This window comes from Tursiops truncatus, chromosome 4 (genome assembly GCF_011762595.2).
Source record: "Tursiops truncatus isolate mTurTru1 chromosome 4, mTurTru1.mat.Y, whole genome shotgun sequence".
NCBI lineage: Eukaryota > Metazoa > Chordata > Mammalia > Artiodactyla > Delphinidae > Tursiops > Tursiops truncatus.
The window spans coordinates 67336248-67362018 of record NC_047037.1 but is presented as its reverse complement, the minus strand read 5'-3'; the positions used below and the strand labels follow the sequence as shown (position 1 = coordinate 67362018).

Here is a 25771-nt window from a genome sequence, read left to right as displayed (position 1 = left end):
TGAAAAAAAGTTAGAATTTAAAGAGATACTCTAAGGAGTAATGACAACAATTCCACCTCTCACTGGATCTCTTGGCAAAGACATTTTCAGTAGAAATACAAAGCCAGAATATTTTAGAATCCTCATGTTAGTTCCTAGCCAGTTACATGACCTTGGATAAATTATTTAATCTTACTGTTCCTTTGTTCTGATGCACATAATTCAATGAAAACAAATATTTTCTGAACACCTAATATGTGTGAGGCATTGTGCTAAGGGCTAGAGAAACAAAGATTAATGTTATCACTGCCACTAATGAGAAGTATACTTTGTTTTGGTAGGTATTACGAAGAAAAAGAGAAAGAAAGGAAAGGATAGAAGGGAAGAAAGTAATTAAGGGAGAGAGGGAGGCAGGTAAGAAGGGAGGACAGAGAGGGGACGCTGGCCAACACAGAAAATTTAGAGCAAAGTTCCTTACACCACTAGGTGGCAGAGTAGAACTTAGAGAAGGAAAGGGCAGTGATACCAATTACATGTGCGACTTTTCATGTCAAAACAAGACAAACTGTAAAAATAAATTGGGAAACTTTTAATACTCCAAACTTTGTATTATTTTACTTATATAACATAGATTTTTACAGACATTTGGCACTGATAAAGATAGAACAAAATCTCTCCCTTTTTTTGGTTGTTGTTTCCTAAAGGTATGCTCAACATTTGTGTTAAAGCATGGAACCAGATGAAGTTAAGACCTGCCAAATATACAGCCACGTTGTAGGATGCGTCGTGTAATTATATATGCAATATGGAAGCATAAATATTTTGAAGTTTGGAAAGTTATGGTCGGTTTGGGTATAATGGGTTCTGTCATATAAGAATGAGGACAAGTGTTCAAATTTCTCACCCTGACCCAAGCAGTAGGTATCTCCCTGGGTAGTCAGTGTCTGGAAGAGGTCAGCATCGGATGTAAATGTGTATATATATTGAGGGCTATGCTATGGGCTCTACAGAGACAATCTCAACTTTCAGAATGAGTTTGCATGGTAGCTATCATCCACATATTTTAGAATTAGATTAGGTTAGATCAGGTAAGCGATCTAAGTTCACACAGTTGGTTAGTGGTAGAGCCAGGGCTCAAACTCAACTGGACTTCAAAACCAGTGCTCTTAACTACTATACTATGCTCTGCTACATAGGTGTGTATTTTTATCATTAGCATTATCTGCATTCAAGATTATACAAACACACACACACATACACACAAGCACACATACTCCTTATACTTTCAAATGGTACGTGGCATATGTTTTTATACTTTCTTACATTTTTATACACATATGATAAATATGAGTGTAACAAATAACGTGGCATTTTTCTTGTTTTTCTTTTTGAACCATTTGTTTACAAATATTAGAAATCAAATCAGTGTTTTCCTTTCATTATTCATGGATATTTATAACATTCGCCTTTAAAAAGTAACATAACACTTGGCAGGGACAGCTGAGACAAAGCAATCTGACTCCAGAATTAAGAAAGTTAATTAAAGAAGTAACTTAGGCTCAAGAAAACAGGATTGGTAATCAGGGTGGCAGGCTCTATTTTGTACTCTTTTTAATACCCTCATTAGGTGACTGGAAACTGGAGAAACACAAGCCAACTGGTACTGTCAAAAAAACTCTATGTTGGGCTTCCCTGGTGGCGCAGTGGTTGAGAGTCCGCCTGCCGATGAAGGGGACACGGCTTCGTGCCCTGGTCCGGGAGGATCCTACACGCCGCGGAGCGGCTGGGCCCGTGAGCCATGGCCGCTGAGCCTGCGCGTCCGGAGCCTGTGCTCCGCAACGGGAGAGGCCACAGTGGTGAGAGGCCCACGTACCGCAAAAAAACAAAAACAATAAACTCTATGTTTATTGCCTCACCATCAACTCATCATCAAGGAAAGGGATGCTAAAGAGTGAAACAAAGTATAGGACACCAACGAGTTCTCTAGGATCCCCCCTATAAGGATAAACAAACGAATCTAGAAGGCCCTCAGTTCTCTTGGTGTGCTGTTTTGTTCAATATTTGATTACACGGAGAACAAATCTTGCCTTACTGCTTCCAGGGGTCCTACCAAACTATTTGTTACACTGGAGACAGTTACTTCAGTTAAGGGTATTCATATCCAAAGTTGGAAAAATCCTGTTAACTAATAGTTTGTTCTACAGTTTTTGATGTATTAGGATTACTTGTTTCCAACTGCTCGTATGAAATGATTTGTATCTTTAAGCTAATAGTGATAAAGCCAAATATGCTTCAGAATTCACTCAAAATTCATTTCTTTAAGAAGCCCGCCTAGACACCTAGACTAGTTTAAGTGTCTCCTTATGCTCTGCTAACAACCTGTATTTTTCATCCTTAGCATTTAACACAATCATAATAGTTATTTGTATAATTATCTGTTTAGGTTATAAATTTCATAAGAGCAGGAAACAACTTTTTTTGACTGCTGCTTACTTTAGCTCTGGACAATTTATTAGAGTGCTCAATAAATACTTGATAAATGAGGAAAGGGAGACAAATATATTTCATATTCATAAGAATACTGTAGGAACTAAATGAGATTTATAAAATCCTTAAGTTTTTCTAAGGGAAAAATGCAAAACTAAAATACCAAGTAGTATTATTAATATACAATCCTAGAGTTAAAACAATTTGGAACTTGGGTTGAAACTTTTTCCAATTACAAAGAATTGGAATTAACTCAGATTGCCTACTGGTTCTCTATTTTTTTAGACTAGAAATCTTATAATAGACAATGCAAATGACTTTTAACCATGACTGTTACACTTAAGTAAACGTCTTGAACTAGCAAGCTCCATGTTTCTCAACCCTTGAAACCATCTCTTTCTGTACAAATGGATAACTCAACTTCCACCATGATTAAATATGAAAGAGGAAACCGCAGACTCTAACCAGAAAGCATACCTTCTGGTATTAGTTGTATAAGATACCTATAATAAGATAATAGGCTTTAAGTTTTAACTATGAAAATATAGGTTTCATAAAATTCTTATTCATTTTTGTTTTGCCATATATAGTCTTTCTGCAAAAGCTATTTAAAGACAAACATTCCTCTTAATTCAATTCAGTTCTATTAGTCATAGGCCACTTCTCACTCATTTACAATAGCCATTTTTAACACAGGATCATTTGATTATTCATAATCAAATACATCAAATATTTTAAAGAGTACCTATTACATTCCAGAAACTTGTTTTCAACTTTAATAAATCCTTTAAATAGACATTCCAGACTGTTCTATCATAGGCTGTCAAAGTTATTCTAAAAAAGCCCAAGGTGCCAAGGTGTTCTAAAAGGCCCAAGGACTTCGAAGACTGCAAAATTACTAACTCTAAAGATGATTTTAATTCCCTTCATTAAAAAAAGCATAATATGCCACACCTATTTACCTACTGAGAACAGTTTAGTTACTTCTTATTTTCCTTGGCTGTTGCAGGGATGTAAATAAAGCTGAAGTATGTAGTTCTAAAATTTGCTTTAAAAGGCATTTGGCATGTGCAGAACTAAAAGCTGGAAGAGGAACCAATTTTATACAATTAGACAAACTACACTACTGTTGCCCTAAAAGCTTTACAACCTGATATAATTTTCTGAAACGTATTTATCTTCTGAAAGCCCATGGATTTAAAAGTAGAGTATGGCATTTTAAGGACACTATATTCTCTTCAAGGAAACAAGTCTCGTAGTTTAAGTGTGAGCAATGAGTGGCAACAACAGTGTATACTTTTCAGTGTGATAAAATTTTTGTTTTAATAATTAATGAAGGGCTTCCCTGGTGGCGCAGTGGTTGAGAGTCCGCCTGCCGATGCAGAGGACACGGGTTCGTGCCCCGGTCCGGGAGGATCCCACATGCCGCAGAGCGGCTGGGCCCGTGAGCCATGGCCGCTGGGCCTGTGCGTCTGGAGCCTGTGCTCCGCAACGGGAGAGGCCACAACAGTGAGAGGCCCGCGTACCGCAAAAAAAAAAAAAAAAAAAAAAAAAAAAATTAATGAATATATTATTAATAATCAGGACCAAAATACAAAGTTTCAATAATTTAGAGTTTTCAAAATATTAGATTTAGTGTTACTTTTGTCTTTTTCTATTTAATGCTCTCTCTTCCTCTTCCAATCAATTTCCCTTTGAAAATCAACAGAAAGAAATAAAGAAAAAATAAAGGTTGCTTCCCCAGAGACTTAAATGTTGAGAACCTGCAGTGGAAAAACAGCAGACGTTCCGTAACCATGACCCAGGACTGCTTGAGAGAAGTCAGAAAGTATACATAGCATAGCCACAGCTATTTGATCTAGTGGGAGTTAGAACAATCTGCAATGACTCAAATGAGTATTTGCCTAGGACGTTGAGACTCACAGAGAAAGGAATTTAGGTGTATGTAAATGTCATGCACACACTAATGTGACCATGAAACTCAGAAAAAATTTAAAACCTGAGATTTTACTTAGGAAAATGGTTAATCTCATCCCTTCCTAGCTGAGGGCAGTCAATTCAGTGACTCCAGAGACAAGAACTTGGTCCTAACCAAAAGTACATCTTTCCTTCTATACCCCAGCTTCTGTAAAATTCTCCGTCTTCCTGATTTGCCTCGTTCAACCCAATTTAAAACTGAAAACAAAGCTTGAAAATAACCCTGCAAGACTTGATACCACCTTACAACTGCAGATTTCTGGATCTCCTTTCCAAGGAACAAACACTCTTTTCAGGCAGCCAACATCTCCTTACTCACCCTAAGATCAAGTTCCTCACTCCCTTTTTCAGGTGTCATCTTACCGTGCTGGCCTGTCATTCTTAGAATGGTGATGTTCATCACTCTCTCTTGACTTTGAGTGTGCTGATTTAGCTGTCTTGGGCTATGGGGAAAAAAAAGAAAAGAAAAACACACACACATACAGAAAACAGCAAACAAACAGAGAAAGATTAGATTTATTAATTATCTAAATGATATGAAACTCTCCTTTAGTAATTTCAGGTTACTTACATCCAGTTGAGCAACTTAAAATATTTTTAAATACAGCCACTCAGAGACAAAAAAATATATAATCATGAAAGTGTGTTGCAGGTTTTCAGTACAGCCAGATGAGTGGGCTAAACACACATAAACACGATCCCCCATAGAGATGCGCTTGGCCACCCATTATTAACAGAACAGCTGCACAGCAGCTGAGGAGAGCTATAACTGATCAGGACCCTATCACGCCTTCCAGGGACAGACGCCCCTCCCCCATATTCTCTGCCTTAGCTCCTCCCTGAAGTACCTAGGTAACAGTATCTGGTGCACATTTCCTGAGTGGTTTTACAGATGTGAAAACCCCCACCAAATGGAAGATGTTAACTACTTGATGACCATGAGCACACAGCCCCCAGGCCTTCTAAAAATGCTCTCCTGAAACCCACCGGGGAGTTCAGGCTTCTTGAGTACTAGCAGTCCCAGACTACTGGTAGGGGGCCTTACAGTAAACGCTGCGCTTTCCTTCCCCACAACCCAATGTCAGTAGAGTGGCTTTACTGCACATGGGTGAGCGGACCCAAGTTTGGTTCAATAACAGAACTGGCGGGACTCCCAGAGTCTGTGGAATCTAGCTTCATGCTCTTAAGCTTATTTCTGAACACCTGACTTAGGGATGGTAATTTTCAAGCTCAGAAACTAAGGCATATTCATGCCAACTTTTCCAGGAGAGAAACAATTCCAGCACCAGTTACAGAATCTAGAGATGACAGAAGTCCTGATACTGCTAGAAATGTGGTCTACCCCCTCTTCCTTTCCTGATTTGCAATCTTTAAAAATACCTACTCCCTCACAGTTAACAAAGAACCTGAGTAACTCCTGGTCAACTACTTATGGTTTAATTTACGTAACAGAAGCATTTGGGAACCCTTCTACCAAAATGAAATATGTCTGTTAGGAAAAATCATGCATTACTAAGAGAGTACAGGAGGGAGATAAATTAAATAATTAACATGCAAATAATATTTTCATCCGCTTTCAGACTCACAACTAGGTAACTGAGCAACAGGCAATAGTAGAGAGGTACTGTTATCATGCTTTCTCTGTCTTTGTTTTCCTCAAAACATGCTGAGACTGTGACAGGATCAGAGACCCAAGGGAGGATTTTGTTTGAGAGAGGGAGGGAAGGGGGGAGGGGAAGAACAGTGCTAAACATCAACCATATCATGGACACACACCCTGGCTCCATCCTTCCAGCACAGTACAAACTCCCTCCCTAAAAGCCTTTACTATATGAATTCTCACCCCCGCTCCTTTGTTGCTTTTCCATTTTGCATTTTTCAGCCAGCTTGACCTTGTATCTGTTAGCTGTCTATAGTTTATCTTCCTCTCTACATTACACATTATTCTGGGGAAAATCTATCTTTGTCTTTCCCTGTAAGTCCGGAGTGGTCCTTTGCACACAGTAGCTAATGAGTAAGATCTGTTCAACTAAACTTGCAATCACCATATACAACAATTAGATTACAGGAGAATGAACAGCAGTCGCTGACTATTCTGTCTACTATTTCTGATTAACGAGGGGATGCTTACAGTTCAAGCTCATGCTAGAGGGTTTCATATGCAATGATTGCTGGTGATAAGAATGGCCGTCAGTCTGCCATGGGTCAAGTGATGTCAGAGGAAACAGAGACACCTGCACATGATCAAGGAGGAAAGGCAGTATACGCAAACAGGGAAAGTTGAGAGAAGAAGAGAAGGGCACTGTGGAAATTTAAGAGCAAGTGAAAACACTACATTCTCCTGTAAGGCAAGCATAGTAAACCTAAGATTGCTCATGGCCAGAGGCACCTACCTGCATCTCAGCTGGTCTTAAAATGAAGGACATGAGTTTTCCGACCTTAGCAGTAACTTTTTACATAGTTACTTTGAAGAATTCAATATGATTTTTCATGGTGAATCTGACTTTTACAAGTCAGATTCACATATGCAATACAGATAATTTGTATACCCTAAATATATTTGTGAGCTTACCCTAAAACAACGTCTCCCCATTTCAGTTCTAATTGTATTTCTAGTTAAAAACAAACAGACAGACCCTACCTTCCACTCGGGGTCATGCTTTCTTTTGTCCAAAGATGATTTCTCCCGTTCCCTGGCTTTCTTGTAAGCTTTCTTTTCTTCAGCCATTAGAAGTCTAGCGATTTCCTAAACAAAGTCCAGTCAATATCATTGATTGCAAAGTTGCAGGTAGAAAATTGGGATAAATTGGGATAAAAACTGGGATATTTCCAAAGAATACCAGCTAAACAAATTAACTAACACGAACTCACCTCATCCTGAGCTACCTGAGCTGCTCTCATGTCCACCTGGGTAGCCTACGGTATAGAAAATACAAAAAAGTATAATTTAATTGGAATCTGTGTTGTCCATTTAAAAAAAAAATCTTCATAAAAATAAATTGGTATTTGAAACTAGTGGTGATTAACACCCCTGAAGATGATAATCAGTTGGTATACTTTTGTTAGCCAGAGCAGGGTCTCTTTTTATCAAATTCTACAGTGGATTCTTAGAGAATTATCAGAACTCAATAAAGGAGAGACAGGGATATGGAATTCTGTTGCTAATGCTTACTCGGTGAGTACAACTGGACACGTTATTCCTATTGTCTTGATATTTCCACCCATAAAAAAGGTATCAGTTTCTTGACAGAGAGAGGACTATAATGCCTATTATATAATGTCGAGATTGATTCAATTCACAAAAAACCCACTAATTCACCTAAAATTCTGTATAAAAGGTTGCTCACCAAAATTTCTTCTTCTTGCAGTTTTCTGGCAATTTCAGCATCATTCCATTCCTGATCCCTGTTGGTCACTCGTGATGGAGTAGAGACCACTTCCTTCATCCCTCTGGGCTTCATTCCTAGAAAAAGCTCAGTGCAGTAAGGCTACTGAGTGTGTTTTCTGAAAAGTGGCAAAATTTATGATAAAGAAATTTTTCTTCAGTATCTAACAGTGACAATACTGCCTCCACTCTAAAATTCAACGTAGGGTGTGCTGGAAATCATTGTTTCCCCTAGGCATGCAAGACGTGGTACAGGTAATCCACACATTTAAAACAAAGTTACCCACCCAAACCTGCTGGGTAAAAACTGCCCTCTCACATAGTTTCTCCAGCAGTAGAAAATCATACAAGGAACTGTAAGTGAGGCTTTTGCAAAACAGGAAGTGAAAAAAGATTAAGTCCCTGAAATAAAAAGAATTTAGAGAAAAGCAAGTTATTTGGAGTTTTAAAGAGACTAAACTGTCAAGGCTGGAGGAGATGAGAGGCTTTCCATCTTTTTACCTCGGCCCTGCACACCTTACTTCCGAGGGAACAGAAACAGCATCACCTGTGAGTTATGTGACAGTCCCTATTAACCAGTCAGTGGTCCTGCCAAGTGGCTTCTGCTCTTATGGCCTCCAAACCCACTTGCTTTAGAGCTTTCCTATAGCTCTGATCAGCTTAACGTTGCTAAATTTTACGCAAGACGTAACATAAGTGAAATGTCAGAGAGCACAATGACCTTAGAGTTCTATTGTTCTGAGGAGAAAGGAACATGGGGACTGGTATGGAATTTTGGCTTTTTACTTTGAAATTTTATAAGCAGCATATATTCCTTTTAGAACTTTCAATTAAGTGGTAAATGCTAGTGGTTATTCTAAAATTGTGGGTATTTCCTTCTTTGTATCCTTTATAAATTACACTTATTCAAAAATGTGACTGTATTACATTCAAAAATAATAAAAAATTTTAATGCAGTGAATAAGATTAACCATCTGGAATAGCGACTTTCAGTAAATGGATTACTAAAGGGAGAAAGAAAATTTACTCCTAGTTGCCTATTTCTTTACATTAGAGGTTCTCAATCATGTCTATATATTAGAATCACTTGGAGTACTTTACATACACATGAAAATTTTTGATCCAAACCCCTGAGATTCTAATATAAGTAGCCTGGGTGAGATCTGGCCTTTGTTAGTTTATTTTAAATCTTACCAGTTGATTCTTAATTGCAATTACCATTAGAACTACTAGTTTGGGGTATTATGTCCATCAAATTAACTGTACACGAATATAACTTTTATCAAAATGCCTCAGCACATGATTCACTTGCTTTAAACAAAAGAGGAAAAAGGAGAGAAAATGATACAACTAAATTCTGGGCAAATGAAGAGTTTAAATTATCTGATGAAGCCTCTTTTTGAACTTTAAACCTAGCTTTGTGGTAAATCCAAAAGCCACAGACTCATCTGCCTTTTCCCAAATAAAGACTATTAAACCTGGCTTTCTTACCTTCAGGTCTATTAGCACCTGATTACCCAGAATTACAGAATCTACTTCAACTTCACATTATCTCTAGAGCTACTGAATCTTATGCTAAGCTGGGCTGGTTTTAACGCAGATTTCTGAGTGGTCTGGGACAGTCAGGAAACAGTGGTATACTCACTCCCAAGAGCAGATAAAACTCCTTGAGTTATGTTTAGCTTAGTCATAACTAGAAGGGAAGATTTCAGGGAAAAATAAGTAAAATTAGATAGGGAAGTTGGCATTGGGAAAAGTCAGTGGACAAGATAGGTTGCTATACCATATGCCCTCCTACAGAAATGGCCCTTCCACGAGCAACCCAAAGCCTAGCTGAGGACGACAGGGGAGATCACACTTATGCCCTGCTCTTTCAATTTTGCCATCTGGGGAAAGAAGTACAATGGAAATGTGCTCAGATTTCGAGAACTAAACTTTCTCCACTACTATGCCTCCTACTCTACACCACAAGATTAACTGAGAAAATATTTTGTTTTAATATCAATCAAAGATGCTTGGAAGGCATTCAAATGAAACAGTCAAACAAAGAGTCTTATTTGGTTTGAAAGGTGTTAAGACTGTGACCTCTTGGCAGTTAAAAAGAGAATTACACATGGGAATTCCCTGGCGGTCCACTGGTTAGGACTCCGCACTTACACTGTCAAGGGCTCGGGTTCAATCCCTGGTCAGGGAACTAAGATCCCGCAAGCCATGCGGCATGGCCAAGAAAAAAAAAAAGAGAGAGAGAGAGAGAGAATGATATATAGATCAGTGGAACAAAACAGAGAGCCCAGAAATAAGCCCATGCATATATGTTCAATTAATTTATGGCAAAGGAGACAAGAATACACAATGGAGAAAGGACAGTCTCTTCAGTAAATAGTGCTGGGAAAACTGGACAGCCACATGCAAAAGAGTGAAATTTGACCACCAACCTATACCATACACAAAAATTAATTCAAAATGGTTTGAAGACTTGAATATAAGACCCCAAACAACAAAACTCCTAGAAGAAAACATAGGCAGTAAGCTTCTTGACACTGGTTTTGGAGATGACTTTTTGGATTTGACACCAAAAGAAAACTCAACAAAAACAAAAATAAGCAAGTGGGACTACAACAAACTAAAAAACTTCTTCACAGCAAAGGAAACCATCAACAAAATAAAAAGGCAACCTACAGAATGGGAGAAAATATTCACTAGTCACATACCTGATAAGGAGCTAACATCCAAAATATATAAAGGACTCATACAACTCAACAGCAAAAACACAATCTGATTAAAAAAATGGGCAGAGGATCTGAATAGACATTTTTCCAAAGAAGACATACAGATGGCCAACACATACGAAAAGGTGCTGAACATCACTAATCATCAGGGAAATGCAAATCAAAACCACAGTGAGGTATCACACCTCACACCGGTTAGAATAACTATTATCAAAAAGACAAGAAATAACAAGTGTTGGCAAGGATGTGAAGAAAAGGAAACCCCTGTGCACTGTTGGTGGGAATGTATATTGGTACAGCCACTATGAAAAACAGTACAAAAGTCCCTCAAAAATTTTAAAAAAAGTTAGAACTATCATACAATCCAGTAATTTCACTTCTGGGAATTTATCTGAAGGAAATGAAAACACAAACTCAAAAAGATATATGCACCCTGTGCTTACTGCATTATTATTATTTACAATAGCCAAGACACGGAAACAACCTAAGTGTCCATTGATGGATGAATGGATAAAGAAAATGTTAGATACATACACACACACACACACACACACACACACACACACACAGGAATATTATTCAGCCATAAAAAAGAATTAAATCTTGCCATTTATGACAACAGGGATGGACCCTGAGGGCATCATGGTAGGTGAAATAAGTCAGAAAGAGAAAGGCAAATACTGTACGATTTCACTTATATGTGGAATCTAAAACAAAACAAAAAGTCCTGAGCTCAGAGATACAAAGAATAGATTTGTGGTTGCCAGAGTGGGAGTTGGTGGGGTGGGCAAAATGGGTGATGAGAGTCATAAGATACAAACTTCCAGTTATAAAATAAATGTCATGGGGATGCAATCAACGTACAGCATGGAGACCGTAAGTACTGCATTGCATATCTGAAAGTTGCTAAGAGAACAGATCCTAAAAGTTCTCATCACAAGAAAAAAATTTGTAATTATGTATGGTGACGGATGTTAACTAGACTTATTGTGATCATTTTGCAATACATACAAATATACACTTGAAAGTAATATAATGTTATATGTCAACTATACCCCAATAAAAACAAACAGTTCTATTTTGAGGTAATATCTCTCTAGGTCAAATATTTAGAGGGAAAAAGAAGAGTTTATTTGAACTCTTGATATATCTTTGGAACTTGCAGGTCTCATAAGTAGAAAATTTCTACAGCCTGGAATACTAGATTTCTGGACCGACAGGACTGCCCATTAAATGCAGCATACTCCGTACCAAAGGTGAAAAGAGCTTTTGCAAGTATGTAATGAGGAACTTCAGATAGTACCGTGTAAGGCTGTCATTACAGAAAACAGAGATGCTCTAAAATGTTATTAAACATAGTTAATTCAAAGAAATTACCAAGATGGCTGCCCTCTTTTTGGAAACCCAAACATAATTTGGAAACCAGCTTTCAAAAAACCAGGTGGACCATACTTTCAAGAGTTCCACGTTCATTTCTTAATCAAATTCTTGCTTATCTTTTTCCGTTCATCATTCTCCAGTCTGAGGACACAAGAATCTCCCTCAATAAACACAAAAAAAGCTTACCTTTCAAGAAATTCTGATAAAATAAAACTGTTAAAAATACTGGTACTCAAGATAAACTTATCCCAAACTATGGAATAAGGTAATCTGATGACACGTGGATCCTGATACCATTCAAGAGTATTTTGTAATAAGCCATTCTGACACTTGGGGAATATCATAGCAGCATGGTGTTTAATGGCTCTGAGAGGCTGGAAGTTGACCGGCAGAAAATTAATAAGCTGTTGTAATTTAATAGCTCAATAGAGGTGTTTACCCCCAAAGGTGGTATAGATTTACTGCCCTTTAGAAAGTTAACCAATCTTATATTTAAGTTAGCAATTTTATTCTGTGTTCCATTTTCAACCAATTATAAAACCATGTCCTGGGCTTCCCTGGTGGCACAGTGGTTGAGAGTCTGCCTGCCAATGCAGGGGACGCGGGTTCGTGCCCCGATCCGGGAAGATCCCACGTGCCGTGGAGCGGCTGGGCCCGTGAGCCATGGCCGCTGAGCCTGGGTGTCCGGAGCCTGTGCTCTGAAACAGGAGAGGCCACAACAGTGAGAGGCCCGCGTATCGCAAAAAAACCCAAAACAAAACAAAAAACAAAACAAAAAACCACGTCCTGCAGATCAATGCTCTTAGAACTAGCTCTTTGCTGTCCTGCTAGTTTCTTCATTATTAAGTTAAATAAAACTTTGGCTTATGCTAACAACTTTAAGAACTGTGCTTTCACAACAGCCACCAGTAATAGACAGCAGTATCTAATAATTATATTTTAATGTATCTTCTGACCTATTCTGGGTAGGTGGGGGGGGAAGGGCATCGCAAATTCAGACGCCTACAGGGCCCACGTCGGTAAAGTTTGCAAAGTAAGTTGAATATAAAATGACAGACGCTAGCAGCTATGTTGTAGCCATTTTAGTAGCTGCCTAGTCACACTGTTTTTAAACCCTTATGCTATCAAAATAAAACAGACAAAACATTTGCCTATAACTCCAGTACTAGGGCCTGTGAGTCAGTGTTTGTTTCATATTAGTTCCACCCTTTCTAAGACTGTTTAAGATACCCTCAAGTGTACTGAAAGCCATAAAGATTTAACCAGCCCTCAGAGCACACTTAGGAGGTTGGAGTCACAGAATCAGAAATGTAGAGGTCGATGTAATCACCATTCCTCCCCGGTATCTTTTGGACTCCAACATGTCTTTCTAAATCTGGATCCAGTGTAACTTACTCATAAAGCCTACTCCACGTAGATTTTATCACTTCCTCCTCTACTGCCCCACAGCTCTTTGTTAAAAGTATATCAAATTTGCAATTGTTTGTCTACATATCCATCTTTTTGGCTTGACTCATGAAACTTCTGAGGCTCAGATCCAAGCATCCATCCCCAAACATAAAGCCTGAAGCAAGAATATTTGTGGCAGACACTCATTTGGCTTGCTGAACTGAATTTTCATTTTCTTTATCACCAAGTCCTTTAAAAACTTAAGGACTAACATGATAGGAAGAGATAACATGAAAGGAGGAACCAAAAGGATCAACCTGAACCTGCAATCTAGAAACTACTTTCCAGACCAGAAGTAGAGGTTGGCTGGGCAACAGTAATGGAAGTTAAGTAAGAACAGTCATCTCCTTGGTACTTTTTTCCCCAATAATCCTCGTATCTCTGGAAAACTTCCATGAGAGCAAAACAGAACTAGGGAGATGAGTATGGTCTAATTAAAACACCAGACAGTGCAGTACTATGACTTGCAGTGGTACAGCCACACGGAAAACATCACAGTGGCAGTTTCCAGACAAGAAGAGAGAGAACCATTACTATGTCAGTGACAGACTTCAGAGTTAGGCCTCATGGATGCCAGAAATTTGAGGTTTAACACTAATGTTCACCTCGTTCTTATGTAAGTACCAAGAACTCACCTCATATTGGCACTTCAGAACACCAACTGTAGAGTTAGAGTTGAAGATGGTTAAAGCACAGGAAGGAACTCAAGGCGATTGTTTTCAAACTTTAAGTACGTGAGAATCACCTCCTGGTCTAAAACAAACCCGAATTGCCATGTTGCACTCCAGAGATGATAACATATGTAAGACCCAGACATCTGAATTTTTAGGAAATAGCCCAGCTGATTCTGATGAAAACAAACTTGAAGCTCACTATTTGAAAAACGCTATCTTAAGAGATTGCCTCTCCCATCTCTCACTTTAGAGCCGGGAAAGAGGAGGTCAAGAAAATCCAGTACTTCCAGCCCCGCAGGTCTTCTAGTTAGGCAAATACTATGAAGGTGGTGTTCCTAAACCTTCTGGGTTCACTGAATCAAAACCAGAAACTCAAGAGCATTGCTTTGGTATCAGAATCTCTGATATATGGTCTTGGCAAATTAAAAATTGTATCTGGGATGGGTACCTCCACTGCAACCTGGAGCTGGAAGAATGTTGTAAGGAATGAGTGTATTCTCTTAGAAGGCAGAGATTTGAGATTAAGTGAATACCTTTTTGTAATATTTGGCTCCAGGATTTATTTCCAAGCCAGGAGCACAAGCCAGAGAGAAAGGACAGGTTGTTTACGATGCTTATTAAATACAGTTGTTTGTGTGTATATACATGATACCAGAACTTCCAACGAGGCTGCCCTTTATTACCTGCATCATGGAGTGGGTGCCGCGCCTCACTCTCTGAGATGGGAGGAGCCCTGGGCCTGTGCTTCCTCTCTCTGTGCTCACCTTGCCCATGGTTGCTTCTATATACAGCTTCCTGGCAGTGAAGCCCCGCCTTCTGTGAGGCCTTGGGAGAAAGTTGGTCTTGGTGCCTGGACTGTTTTTCCCAATTCCGAGTTCGATGTCTATGGTTAGCCTCCCAGTCTTCCGATTCAGTGCTCAGAAACACCTCACCACTGATCTTGGGGAGAGGAGGTCTTCGGAGCCTCTCATGACCAGATCGTTTCCTTTCAGGCTGCTCAGTGTTAATTCGGGGATCGTCCCTCGTTTTACCCAAGCTAGAGGACGAAAGAGGTTTCTCTGATGAACGATGCTCCTCCAGTTCTTCCAAGTTCTCCTGTGGAGGTTTCGATTTCTCCTTTCTCTGCTTCACAGTCTTTTCCTCACTTTGGAGTCTATAAGACTTTGAGAAGCCAGAACCCAACTCCCTTGCCCTCCTTGACCGTGGCTGGTCTGAGCGGAGGTGGAGGAATGTGAAAAATAGAAATGCAAGTTAACTTCATGAGTGTGAACTCACTACAGGACAGAGACAGGGCCCAAGTTTAACATATTTTAAAATGAAGAGGATTACGTTTTCAATTTAACAAACTGAAACGAAGGGATGAGCATTTGCTGGAATGGTCCATGCGTACATGAAGGATTCTGGGTACATAGCCAGAAAGGTAGAAAACTAAAATGAAAGTAAGCGAAAAAAAGTAAATCTGAAAGAAGAGCTTGATCATGATTAGCGAAGAGTTAACACATACTTTAATATTTGCCAATAACACAAATTCTAGTCATTAAATGTTTAATTCTATTTATAAAACCAATTTGGAACTAGTATATGGGGGAAAAGTGAGAGCTGAAGGAGTCTTATAAAACAGAAAAAGAATTAAGCTTTGTGATTCCAGTCAGAGACTTTCAAATATTCTTATTGGAAATAACAATAAATCTAGGTCAGAATATTGCTAATTTCTACTCAGTCCACTAGAGTGATGAGCCACAGATTTTTGTATTCCTCTGTCCTTTCCCCATAGGTGGCCAAAGCCAACAATCCCAGCCATGTTACGGTTCAGTGTGGAAGAAGAGGGAGTAAAGGAGAATTTTAAGTGAGTAAATGACCGTATTATCTTTGGATAACTCTGTTCCTAATCTTACTTGAAATTTTTCAGAGGAAAAAAATTAAAAAGAGATGCCATAACAGAATACATAAAAAAGAAGTCACTTCCTAAATACATTTCAAAAAACTTTATGATATTGTTTTCTGGGTATAAAAATACAATATGTGCTAAATATACAAGTCCCTAAGTTTAACACAAACTGCAGAAACAGCACACAGATGGGTGCTTTTTTGTCAGGTCTCATTTAAGAACAAGCAAACTGTGAAAACAAAGGAAGTAAATTAACAATGCACATTGCAAGAGTGTATTTATTTTAACATTTTCTAAGACTTTTACTTTAACTGGGAAGTAACAAAAAGAAATCCTAATTCTGTGGAAAATTGCTAAGATAGCCAAGATTCCCTACTGGAATTAGTCACTCGCTGAACTGCTTTTGAAACAGCTACCGTAATTGGGTGGGATGTAGAAAAAATAAACGACCATAAACTTCCTTAGTTATTACGGGTTTTGTTTGCTTGTCTTGGGTTTTTTGCTTTTGTTAAAGTGTGTTATTGTTATCTAATGAAGGAACAGAGGTGGGGAGGTGTGTTATATGTATCTCTTATGCCATAAGCTTCCACTAAAAACTCCAAATTGTTTCCTCTTGAGCTTTCCAGAAGAAAAGAACACTTGCCTCAGAGATGACATCTAAATTAAAATCTGTCTTCTAAAAAGTCTGTAGAGGTATTTATCTTCATAATTTATGGAAAACTTATTTTTTACATAAGCAGAAGTGAAACAGAACAATTACTCTCTGTAATAAAATAAAGTATCTACTCTTTTAGCCAAACTGTTATTTTAGGAGTATCTTGACAGCTGAGAAAGAATCACTTCACTACTGCTGTGAATTAACATAATACTGACCAGCTACATAAATGATGACCCCAACTAGGAGACAATGGTTTAGTGTTAATACCTATGTTCCCACAGAAAACTGCAGAAGTGAAGCCTGCCTTTAAGCCCAAAAAGAGACAAGAAAGGTTTTGTTTTCAACATGGATTTGTCAAGTTATGACTGTTTTGTTTTTTATTTTTACTTCTTTCTAAAAAGTTAACAAATATTAGTAGTTTTACTTTAGGGAAGTGTGTTGCAAGAATTAGAACAGAGCTGTCACTATGTTTTCACAGAGTTGACAGGAAAAAATATTTATTGTGATCACTTGTGATATCTTTAAACCTGGGAAAGAAAAAAAAAAAAAAAAGAGAGGGGGTGGAGGAATCTGTTTGAATCCTTTAAAACCCAGTTCAGTTAAGGACTGAGACTTTTATGTTTCTTGAGACCAAGTTATTTGGCAAATATAATTAACTTCCTTATAGCCAATACATACATACATACATATACATGTATATACGTATACATATATCTACACCCACACATATGTTTGCATATATATATGCATATATATATGTAAACATTTGATTTGTGTGCTTCCATGTTTGTCTTTCAAAATAAAATGATTTTTGTTTAAATAGACAAAATACTATGTAGTACACACATTACATTAATATATGTATAAATAATAGTACTTTAGAGTTCGTAAGTCTTCAGAAAAATTATGTTGTTTAATCTTCTCAACATCCATGCGAAGGATTTATTTTTAGAATCTCCATTTTAGAGATGAGAAAAAGGCTTAGAGTGATTCCAGTAGATAACTTCCTTAACATTACAATTTTTCTAAGGAATGGATGAAACGTGAATCAAGGTCTAATGACTCCAAAGACCATGACTTAAAGTCTCTAATATGCTTGCAATACAGGTAAGTGGCTTTGAAAAAAAAACATGGATTCATAAATGAATAAGATATACCATTTCAATCAATATAAATCTGACAGATGTTTTGGATAATTTCAGATTTGTAGAAAATCTATAAATGATTATTCTTAAAAGATTAATTTATTAAAGTTTAAGTAAAATGAAAGCTAAAACAACCACTTCTGTAATGATTTGCTGTGATTATTATAAGACAGACAAAAATCATATTGCGCGCAAAGAAGTACAATTAAAGAATATCCCTTATGTGTTGGGAAAGGACCACTGCAAAGAACGTAAGCCTGCTTTGTAAATATGAGCTGGACTGCAATATGGTTTCTGTGGAACTCAACTTAGTCTAACTCAAAGGCATATAAATGAAGATCACGTGCTCAGCGATATATCGTCTCCCAACAACAACACAACTGAAGAGAAATTCCAACAGTACTTTACAGGCACATGCTCAGAAGGTCATTGTTTTCTCTTACCAATCCCCCTCAACTCCAAAAAAGTAGCATATATGCCATTCTCCATAACTTTACAAAAGTAGCTAAATAGAGATTTGTAAAAATTTTAGGTGTCCCTGAAAATCCATGGAATTCTTAACATAGTCTAGAGAGATGAAACAGTATGTCAGCAGTCTGGTCAAAACCACCAGGCTTGAGTTCCAATTCAAGTTAGTATAAGGTTTTAATAGAGGAATGCTAAAATTAGTACTTTAGTGTACTTAATTTACTTACCACCCTAATGTTTTACGCCAGACCACAATTCTAAGATTTTAATTAAAGCTGACGAGTAACTCTTTACCTTCTGACCTCTAGTACAGAAAAATACGGCAATAATTTTTCTTTTTAAATGATGTACCACATTTGATTAGAAAGACCAGCATAAGGAAAATGGCTATCAACAAAGAGCTGAGCATTTTACATATGGAAGAACAACACGCCAAGCAATAAGTAGAGAATCAACCTGCTTACTGATTGTGTTATAGAGCTGAGCTCTACTGATTAGGATAGATTTAGAACACTGTGACTGCAAGACTCAAACTATAATAATCCTATCACCTACATATATGTATCTTTCATTCTACTCATCAAAGACAAATACCTACTTACCTTTTACAATGAAATTATAGAAGAGCAATTGACAATTAATTTTCAAGGGACTTGGGGATTACTGACCTTAAAATCTTTACTCTCTAGAAGCTGCTTTTAGATTTTATTTAGCTGGTATCCTAAGTATAGTCTCCAAGCTGAACTACAATAAATACAGACACTAAAAACCATAGGAAATGTCTTTCCTTTGACAGATCTTTAAAAAGGACTGAACAATATTTGTCAATACTCGTTTCCCAACACACTTTTAAGATAAAGATTCACCACCACCACAAGTGCCACCACCACACCATCACCACCACCACCACTGCAAAAGCAAGCACTAGAGAAGGGATCTCTCTATCTCAGAAATTTTTCTATATGGTAATCAAATAGCAAAGAAAGCATCAAGAGCAAAAAAGGAACAGAGAATCTTAAAATTCAATTTTGTCATCAGCAGGTTAACCCATTGGCCTAGGTTTAAAAGATACGAAGCATGGAAAAAAAGCTTTGGTATCCAGTAACTGATAAATGCTGTACCTCCTTTATGATTTGTGCCACTTTGCTGCTTCAAACAGTACTGTCCAGATTTCCTTGAGAAAGATCAAGCCCAGAGGCTCATATGCCACTTTTCCACACCCCAGTTTATGTGCTTAGAATGTAATACAACATTCCAATGCACGCCAAATTTTCCTAAACTATATTCAAGTTTTAACAGCCATAAAAATGGCTCTGGTCATCAAACTAAAGAACAGATGAATTTATTAGATAAGATAAAATTCCACCACAAATCAAAGGGGCCCTAGGGTCACTTTACAGACAAATTTAAAGGGGTGTCTTGCAACTGAGTCTAAGGATAGAGTAGGTCATGATGCAAAAACTTACCTCCATCTTCATAAGAGTAACTACCACCATAAGCATTGGCTCCAGGGGACTCTGGAAAGTGTTTTTTTCGCTTTTTCTCTTCCTGTAACTCTTTTTCTTGCAAGAGTCGAGCTATGTCCTGCAAATACAAAGAGAAGGGAAATAAACATTACCAGAGAATGAACAAACTCCATACAGTGATCCTACAGGTCAATGGTTTGACATTCCACTGCCAGGCTTTTGTGGCTCTGCCTCCAGCTAGGCTCTCTAGACTTCCTGATATTAAGCTCCTTCTGTCCAAATGCCCCAGATGACTGCTCAATAGGAAGGGCACAAGATCCAGATGAGAGGGAAAGGTTTTTTTTAATTGAATTTAAATCTAACGTAACTTGAAGACATTCAAATGTAATGTTCCTAAAGGTGGCTATAGAACAGAATTTTTTAAATACATATTTATGGGCCCTTTTTCCAAGATGATGATTCACTAAGTCTGAATGAGGAAGAGTACCATAATCTATAAACTTTTATAAACTGTATTTACAATGTAATTTGAAAACTTTTTTAAAAGAATTTTTCAGTTGGTTCTCATTTAGCTTTGCATTAGAGGACCACCGTCTTAACTAATAAAAAAGAGAAAACAGTCTTCCTCCTGTCTCCCCTCTGCTCTATCTCCAGGCAAGTTTTTAGCAGTTACTGAGTGATGAGTAATAACATTCTGACTGCGTCCCCTAAACGATTACCGTCCCCCATGAAAACAAAGGTATATACAAATAGCTGCAATACAACTGAATTATAAATGCCTCAAAAAAGAGGGTAAAATGTCTATGGGAGCACAAAAGAGGGAATATTATTTCTACTCAAACGGATTAGTTCAAGGCTTTGCATTAATGTTAGGTTTTGAACAAAGCACTGGATTCCAACGGGTAAGGGAAGAACAGAGAACAGCATCAGCAAAGTTATAAATATTTTAATGGGCATCAATCTAGGGAACAACCAATAGTCCAATTAGAACACTGGATGTGGGGTGTTACAGAGAAAGGTGAGGCTAAAAAACCAGGCAGAAGCTGGATCACAGGCGCCCCTTACAGACAATCTTAAGAAGTCTGGCATCTGTAATGTAAGGGATGAGGGGTTCCTAAAGGTTTTGAGCTAGAAAGTGACAGTGTTCTGAATTTGAAGATTATTTCTATGAAAGGCCCAATAAAATAGCACATAAACTTTATTCATGTACACTTTTTTGGAAAAAAGATCCCTAGCCATTATCAGATTCTTAAAGATCTTACAAATATGGCAACAATACTCACCGATGCAAATGATAATAATAGCCATAGGTAGTTTGAGGGGCTAACTTCTTTATATGTACAATGAGGAATATAAGATGTGCTCAGATGTAAATGGTGCAAATTTTGAGGCAAGAATTAATCACTATTCTTCTTTTTGCAATTTTCTGAATAAGCCAATGTGAAGAATATACTAAGACTGCAAGGCAAATAAAATTCATCTGAATGACTCAATTTCTCTTATATCACTGTAGCAGTAAGTTGGATTCTGAGGCTAGGTAAATTAGCAAACGTTATCCATATACTTGGCTTTTAATGCTCACAAAATAGCCTTACAAACCTGACTTTATGTTAAGTACATGCCTAAATTCAAACTTATAAATATACTATTAACATATATCCTTTAACTGATTTCTATGCTGGAAACTTCTCATAAGTCTGTAAAATATATACATATATATTTGATAAGTAATCCATGCAAAAGCACTCACAAAATACTGCAGCTCAGAATGAAAGGTAAAGAACACAGTCCCACTTAAAACACAAGTATAATTTTCATGCAAAGAGATCTGAATTTCTAATACTCTGATGGAAAAAAATCCCCTAAACCTAAAGAATATGATGATTTTCTTTTTCTCTTCCAGTTCAAGTCAGAGATGCTTTAGAGACACGGGGACAGAAACATTAACTACTAAAATGGATTTCTTTGGACCTGAATTCTTTATCTGTAAAATAGCGTCTGAACTACTCAACCTTAAAGTCAAATGTCTTGACACCCTAATGCACCATTGTAATAAATCTGAGAGTGTTACCAGGTACCATCCCCTGTGCCAGGTTCATTCTGTTTGATGTCTTGCAAAGCAATATACCAGTCAGTTAGGAAAAGAGAGGGGCGTGACAAGATAATTTATTCTCCCCAAAGTAATACCTGTTACAGAATTTCCCAAATCCCTATTTATTTTACTGCACAAGTAGGAAGAAAATGTAAACACTTCCCTGAGTTGTCATGTTTACTAAGCACCCAACACTCATTTTCCTAAGTGGTTTGTTTTACTGGAAACAAAAAGTTTCCCTTGATATAACTGAATAACAATATAAAGGAAAATTACCAGGTCCAACTGCCAGTAGAAATTATTAAACTCTACTCCAGGGACTTTATAATTGCTTTGCTGCTATTGAATTTGGTCCTAATTAATACATAGTAATAAGCCTTCTCAATGTGAAGAGCCAAAGTTGAACCAAAGAGAAACAAAGGTGATGCCTCTTTTGTACAATGCATTAGCTAGTCCAAAGGAGGGCTTTTAACCGAGTAGAATAATAATAATCATAATGTGTCATGCACCTTAGCACCCAAACCCTGTGCTCTTTTAACCTCTCAGCTCTTTTCTGAGTAAGCTTCTTCTGTCTGAGAAGAACAGCTAGCTAGACTTGAGGAGTGAAAGGAAAATTGCTGCTATGTTATAAACCGTGGTTTAGCCCAAGTCAGTTTTCTTCGCTGCTCTCCAACATTACTGCACAATGGGTTTAGTGAGGCGATTTCAATATAAAAAATTTCCCCTGAAACAAGCTAAAGATGGCAATTATTAGTCACAATGCTTGGACGCAGCGTAGTCACCCTTGACATAAACAACCTCCTTAGTCTTCAGCTTCCTTCCTGTTAAAGGTTAGTCCAGAACAGCATTTCTCAAGCTCTGTTTCTGAGAACACTGGTATCAAAAGTTTCTCCAAATAAACCAGAAAGCATTCAATAGAAAACATGTATTATATCCAACTCTTTAAACACATTAGCTCATTTTAACACTTTGATAAAAGAAAAGTAACCTGTTATCTTCCTGTAACCCAGGAATTTCCAAATTTATTTTGGGACAGATGCCTTTTTGTTACATAAAAAAATATAAACCTTATGAAACTAGTGTTCAATAAAACATAACTTGGGGAAAAAAATCTAAAAGAACTCATAAGCCCTTTTGAAGTCACATTCAATTATTTTTTAATTAATCAGGTAGACTTACTTTGGGTTAATACGTAGAAACAACTCTGTTGCATACAAGACTTTCTAGTAAATACATTTATTGAAACAACACTCAACTCTGGAAAACTGGAAGCTGTGAGCATAAGTAAGGGCACAGGTAAGGATCCCTGGAACGCTAGAGGAAAGTTATTTTAAGAAAAACATAGATTTACTGATTCCCTTCAATGGGTCAAACATTCTGCTAGAGACCTCCTATAGGGAAACAAGATATGTGGTCAATATCGTTAATGTTCTTATCTATTAAGTGCTAGAAGAAAAGTGATTAACCTAATGTAAGACACGCAAAGATGAGCGCTCTGAGAGAAGCATTCATACAATCAAGGTGCAATGGAGCCCAGAGGAACCCCATGCATCTTTCTCAAGCAGAAGACAAATTACTGAACTGTGGTGCTGGATCCCTTAGGGTATTTTTATGGTTTATATGATTTTATATCAGGGTTACTTCCCCCTTAAAGTTTTCACCTCTATCATACAATAGTACTGGGATTCAAAATGAGAAAATCTTGGGTATAAAGACAAGCTAAAGGAGATCTGAAAATGTGATTGTCAAATGACTGTCAGAAGAACAAAAAAAAGGAAGCCATTCCATTAGATTGCTAAATTTCTTTTATTAACTAGCGATTAATATATTAACATCTAACTCAGTAGGGAACTCAAGCAGGAATAATCCCAAAAGGGTTACTCTATAAGACCAGAAAAAGAGGGTAACACCAATTCCATTGCTATAAAAACATCAGTATAACTAGGATAAAAAGAGAGAAGAATTTTCTCAACCAGAAGAAACCCACTCACTCCCCGTCTGGCTATATATGTATAAACCTATTTCTAAAGTGCCAAAACACAGGAAAAAATTTCAGTTGCTAAAATTATATTATCTGAGCTATTCTCTAGATATTACCAACTTATATAAATATTTTTTTAGAACACAAATTACTAATGACCTTAAGAATGCTATGAAAAAGTTCCATGGCTCACACTAGATTAATTTTTAATGTAAATTGGTTACTAAGTTTATCCCTGAACAGTTCACATTATAAACGGCTCCAAATTGTTGGACCAGTGCCACAGACTTTTCATAACATGGTTGGCCATGCTACTGTCTATTTACGCAAAAAAAAAAAAAAAAAAGTTTTTCGCTAAAATAGTTTCACATTCACATATATTTGGACCTAGGTTCAAAGACACACATATGTATACATTCACACACAATTAGTTAAGAGTTTTATTTAAGAATAACTGAGTTAAATCAACTAAACACACATTTCTTGGCTTCATTAAACAACACTGACAGATGCTAAAGCTGTGACCAAAGAGAAAGATCCCAATAAAATTAATCCCCCCATATTAATCACAAACTCATACAGTCCAGTATTACCAAAGGCTACAAGCCCCTTCAACAGGGCACTGAGAGGAAGGAAGGAAGGAAGGAAGAGGGAAAGAGAGAAAAGAGGGAGGGAAAGGAAGGAGGGAGAGGCCACAATGCTGGTAAGAATACAAAGGATCTTTTTTAAACTTTTCTACATCTGTCTCCCCAATGGAAATGCTACCTTCCTTACATCTGTGCTCTGTTAAAAAACACAATAAAATTATACCATAACAAAGCTAGACATGCTAATTCACCCACACGAAGTCGTATAACACTACTCAGGAACAATGTTGTTCAGAAAAAAATCTGTCCCAAGAGGAAAGGGGCCTTGGATTCTACATCTGTTTTGGGGGACTAGGAACTACCCAAGAAAGTTGACCCCAAAAATCTCTAAAAGAGATTTGGGTGAAAATCCAGAGAGGAATTTTCCACAGCCCTGCCGTTCAGTAAGAACTCATTAGCTAGGCAGACTCTACAAGGAAGCAGAAGAGCATGGAGGCGGCGAGGAGGGGGGAGAATTCGGACAGTTGATGAGTAACAGGCAATGCAAAGTTGGACAGAAAAATCAGCACAATTGTCTTAGTCTCCCCTATTAGGCACCCTGGACTAAAATAAATAAGGATTATCATACATCCTTCAACATCAAACTTTACTAATGCAGATTTTGTTTATTTAATATTACAACATACTAGTCAGCTGGAAGTCACATTTTTCTACAACAGAAGAACATCTTGACGGGACAGCCATCTAATCTAAGGCATCAGTGAAAAGTCAAAAAAGTCTGAAAGCAGTTTTTTAAAGGCTAGTCTCACTAAACGTCCACAACTGGATTTCTCATCTCTCACTGCACTGCACTGGGGAAGGGGGAACATTTCAGTAGGTCAAACAATAGTGGAAGGCAGTGTAGTAGGAGGGCAGCAAAGCATAAACTCCTGAAGATGCCTCAGATCAGACCACACTAGAACACACCTAAGCCTGTGTATTGTTTCCCCTTTCTAATTTCACGCTTATCTCCCTATAAGAGAAATCAGAGTTGTTGTAAGGGGCAGAATGGTGGGGAAAACACCTGGCAAGAAAGCAAAAAGGAAAGAGCAACTATTAATTTAATATGTGGCAGAGACTTTATATACTTAATTTTATTTAAACTTCACAACAGCCCTTTGGGGTAAGTGTGGAGTTACCATGGACTTCTTCAATTTGGAACCTGAGGCTCTACATGGTTAAGTGAGATGCTGAAAGTCTCAGCTAAAAGTTAAATGGATAAGATTCAAACCCAGGATAGTCTAACTCCAAAGCCTCTGTGTTCTATGTTGTGTCACAGTACATCCAGGTCAGAGGCAGTCAGTCAGGAGACTGAACTGTACAGACATTTCTCTGGCATCTTATTGTAGCTTGGGACCAGTCATTTACTTCTTCAAGACTCAATTTC

The 25771-nt window shown here is 37.6% G+C and overlaps 1 protein-coding gene across 5 annotated transcripts in view; it reads right to left on the bottom strand.

Moving 5' to 3' along the window:
• The window catches only part of CCDC50 (coiled-coil domain containing 50), a 117012-nt gene that overhangs the window by 59201 nt on the left and 32040 nt on the right, over positions 1-25771 (bottom strand). For 2 of the 5 annotated variants that reach the window (XM_073804020.1, XM_033855623.2), the window contains exons 5-10: positions 19686-19803; positions 14744-15271; positions 7791-7906; positions 7315-7359; positions 7085-7189; positions 4807-4886 (exon numbers count right to left, since the gene is read on the bottom strand). In XM_073804020.1, the coding sequence (XP_073660121.1) occupies positions 4807-4886; positions 7085-7189; positions 7315-7359; positions 7791-7906; positions 14744-15271; positions 19686-19803 (992 nt within the window). Of the gene's footprint in view, positions 1-5; positions 3946-4806; positions 4887-7084; positions 7190-7314; positions 7360-7790; positions 7907-14743; positions 15272-19685; positions 19804-25771 lie in introns of those variants that run through there. The other 3 variants (XM_073804021.1, XM_073804022.1, XM_033855625.2) reach the window with 3 other exon arrangements.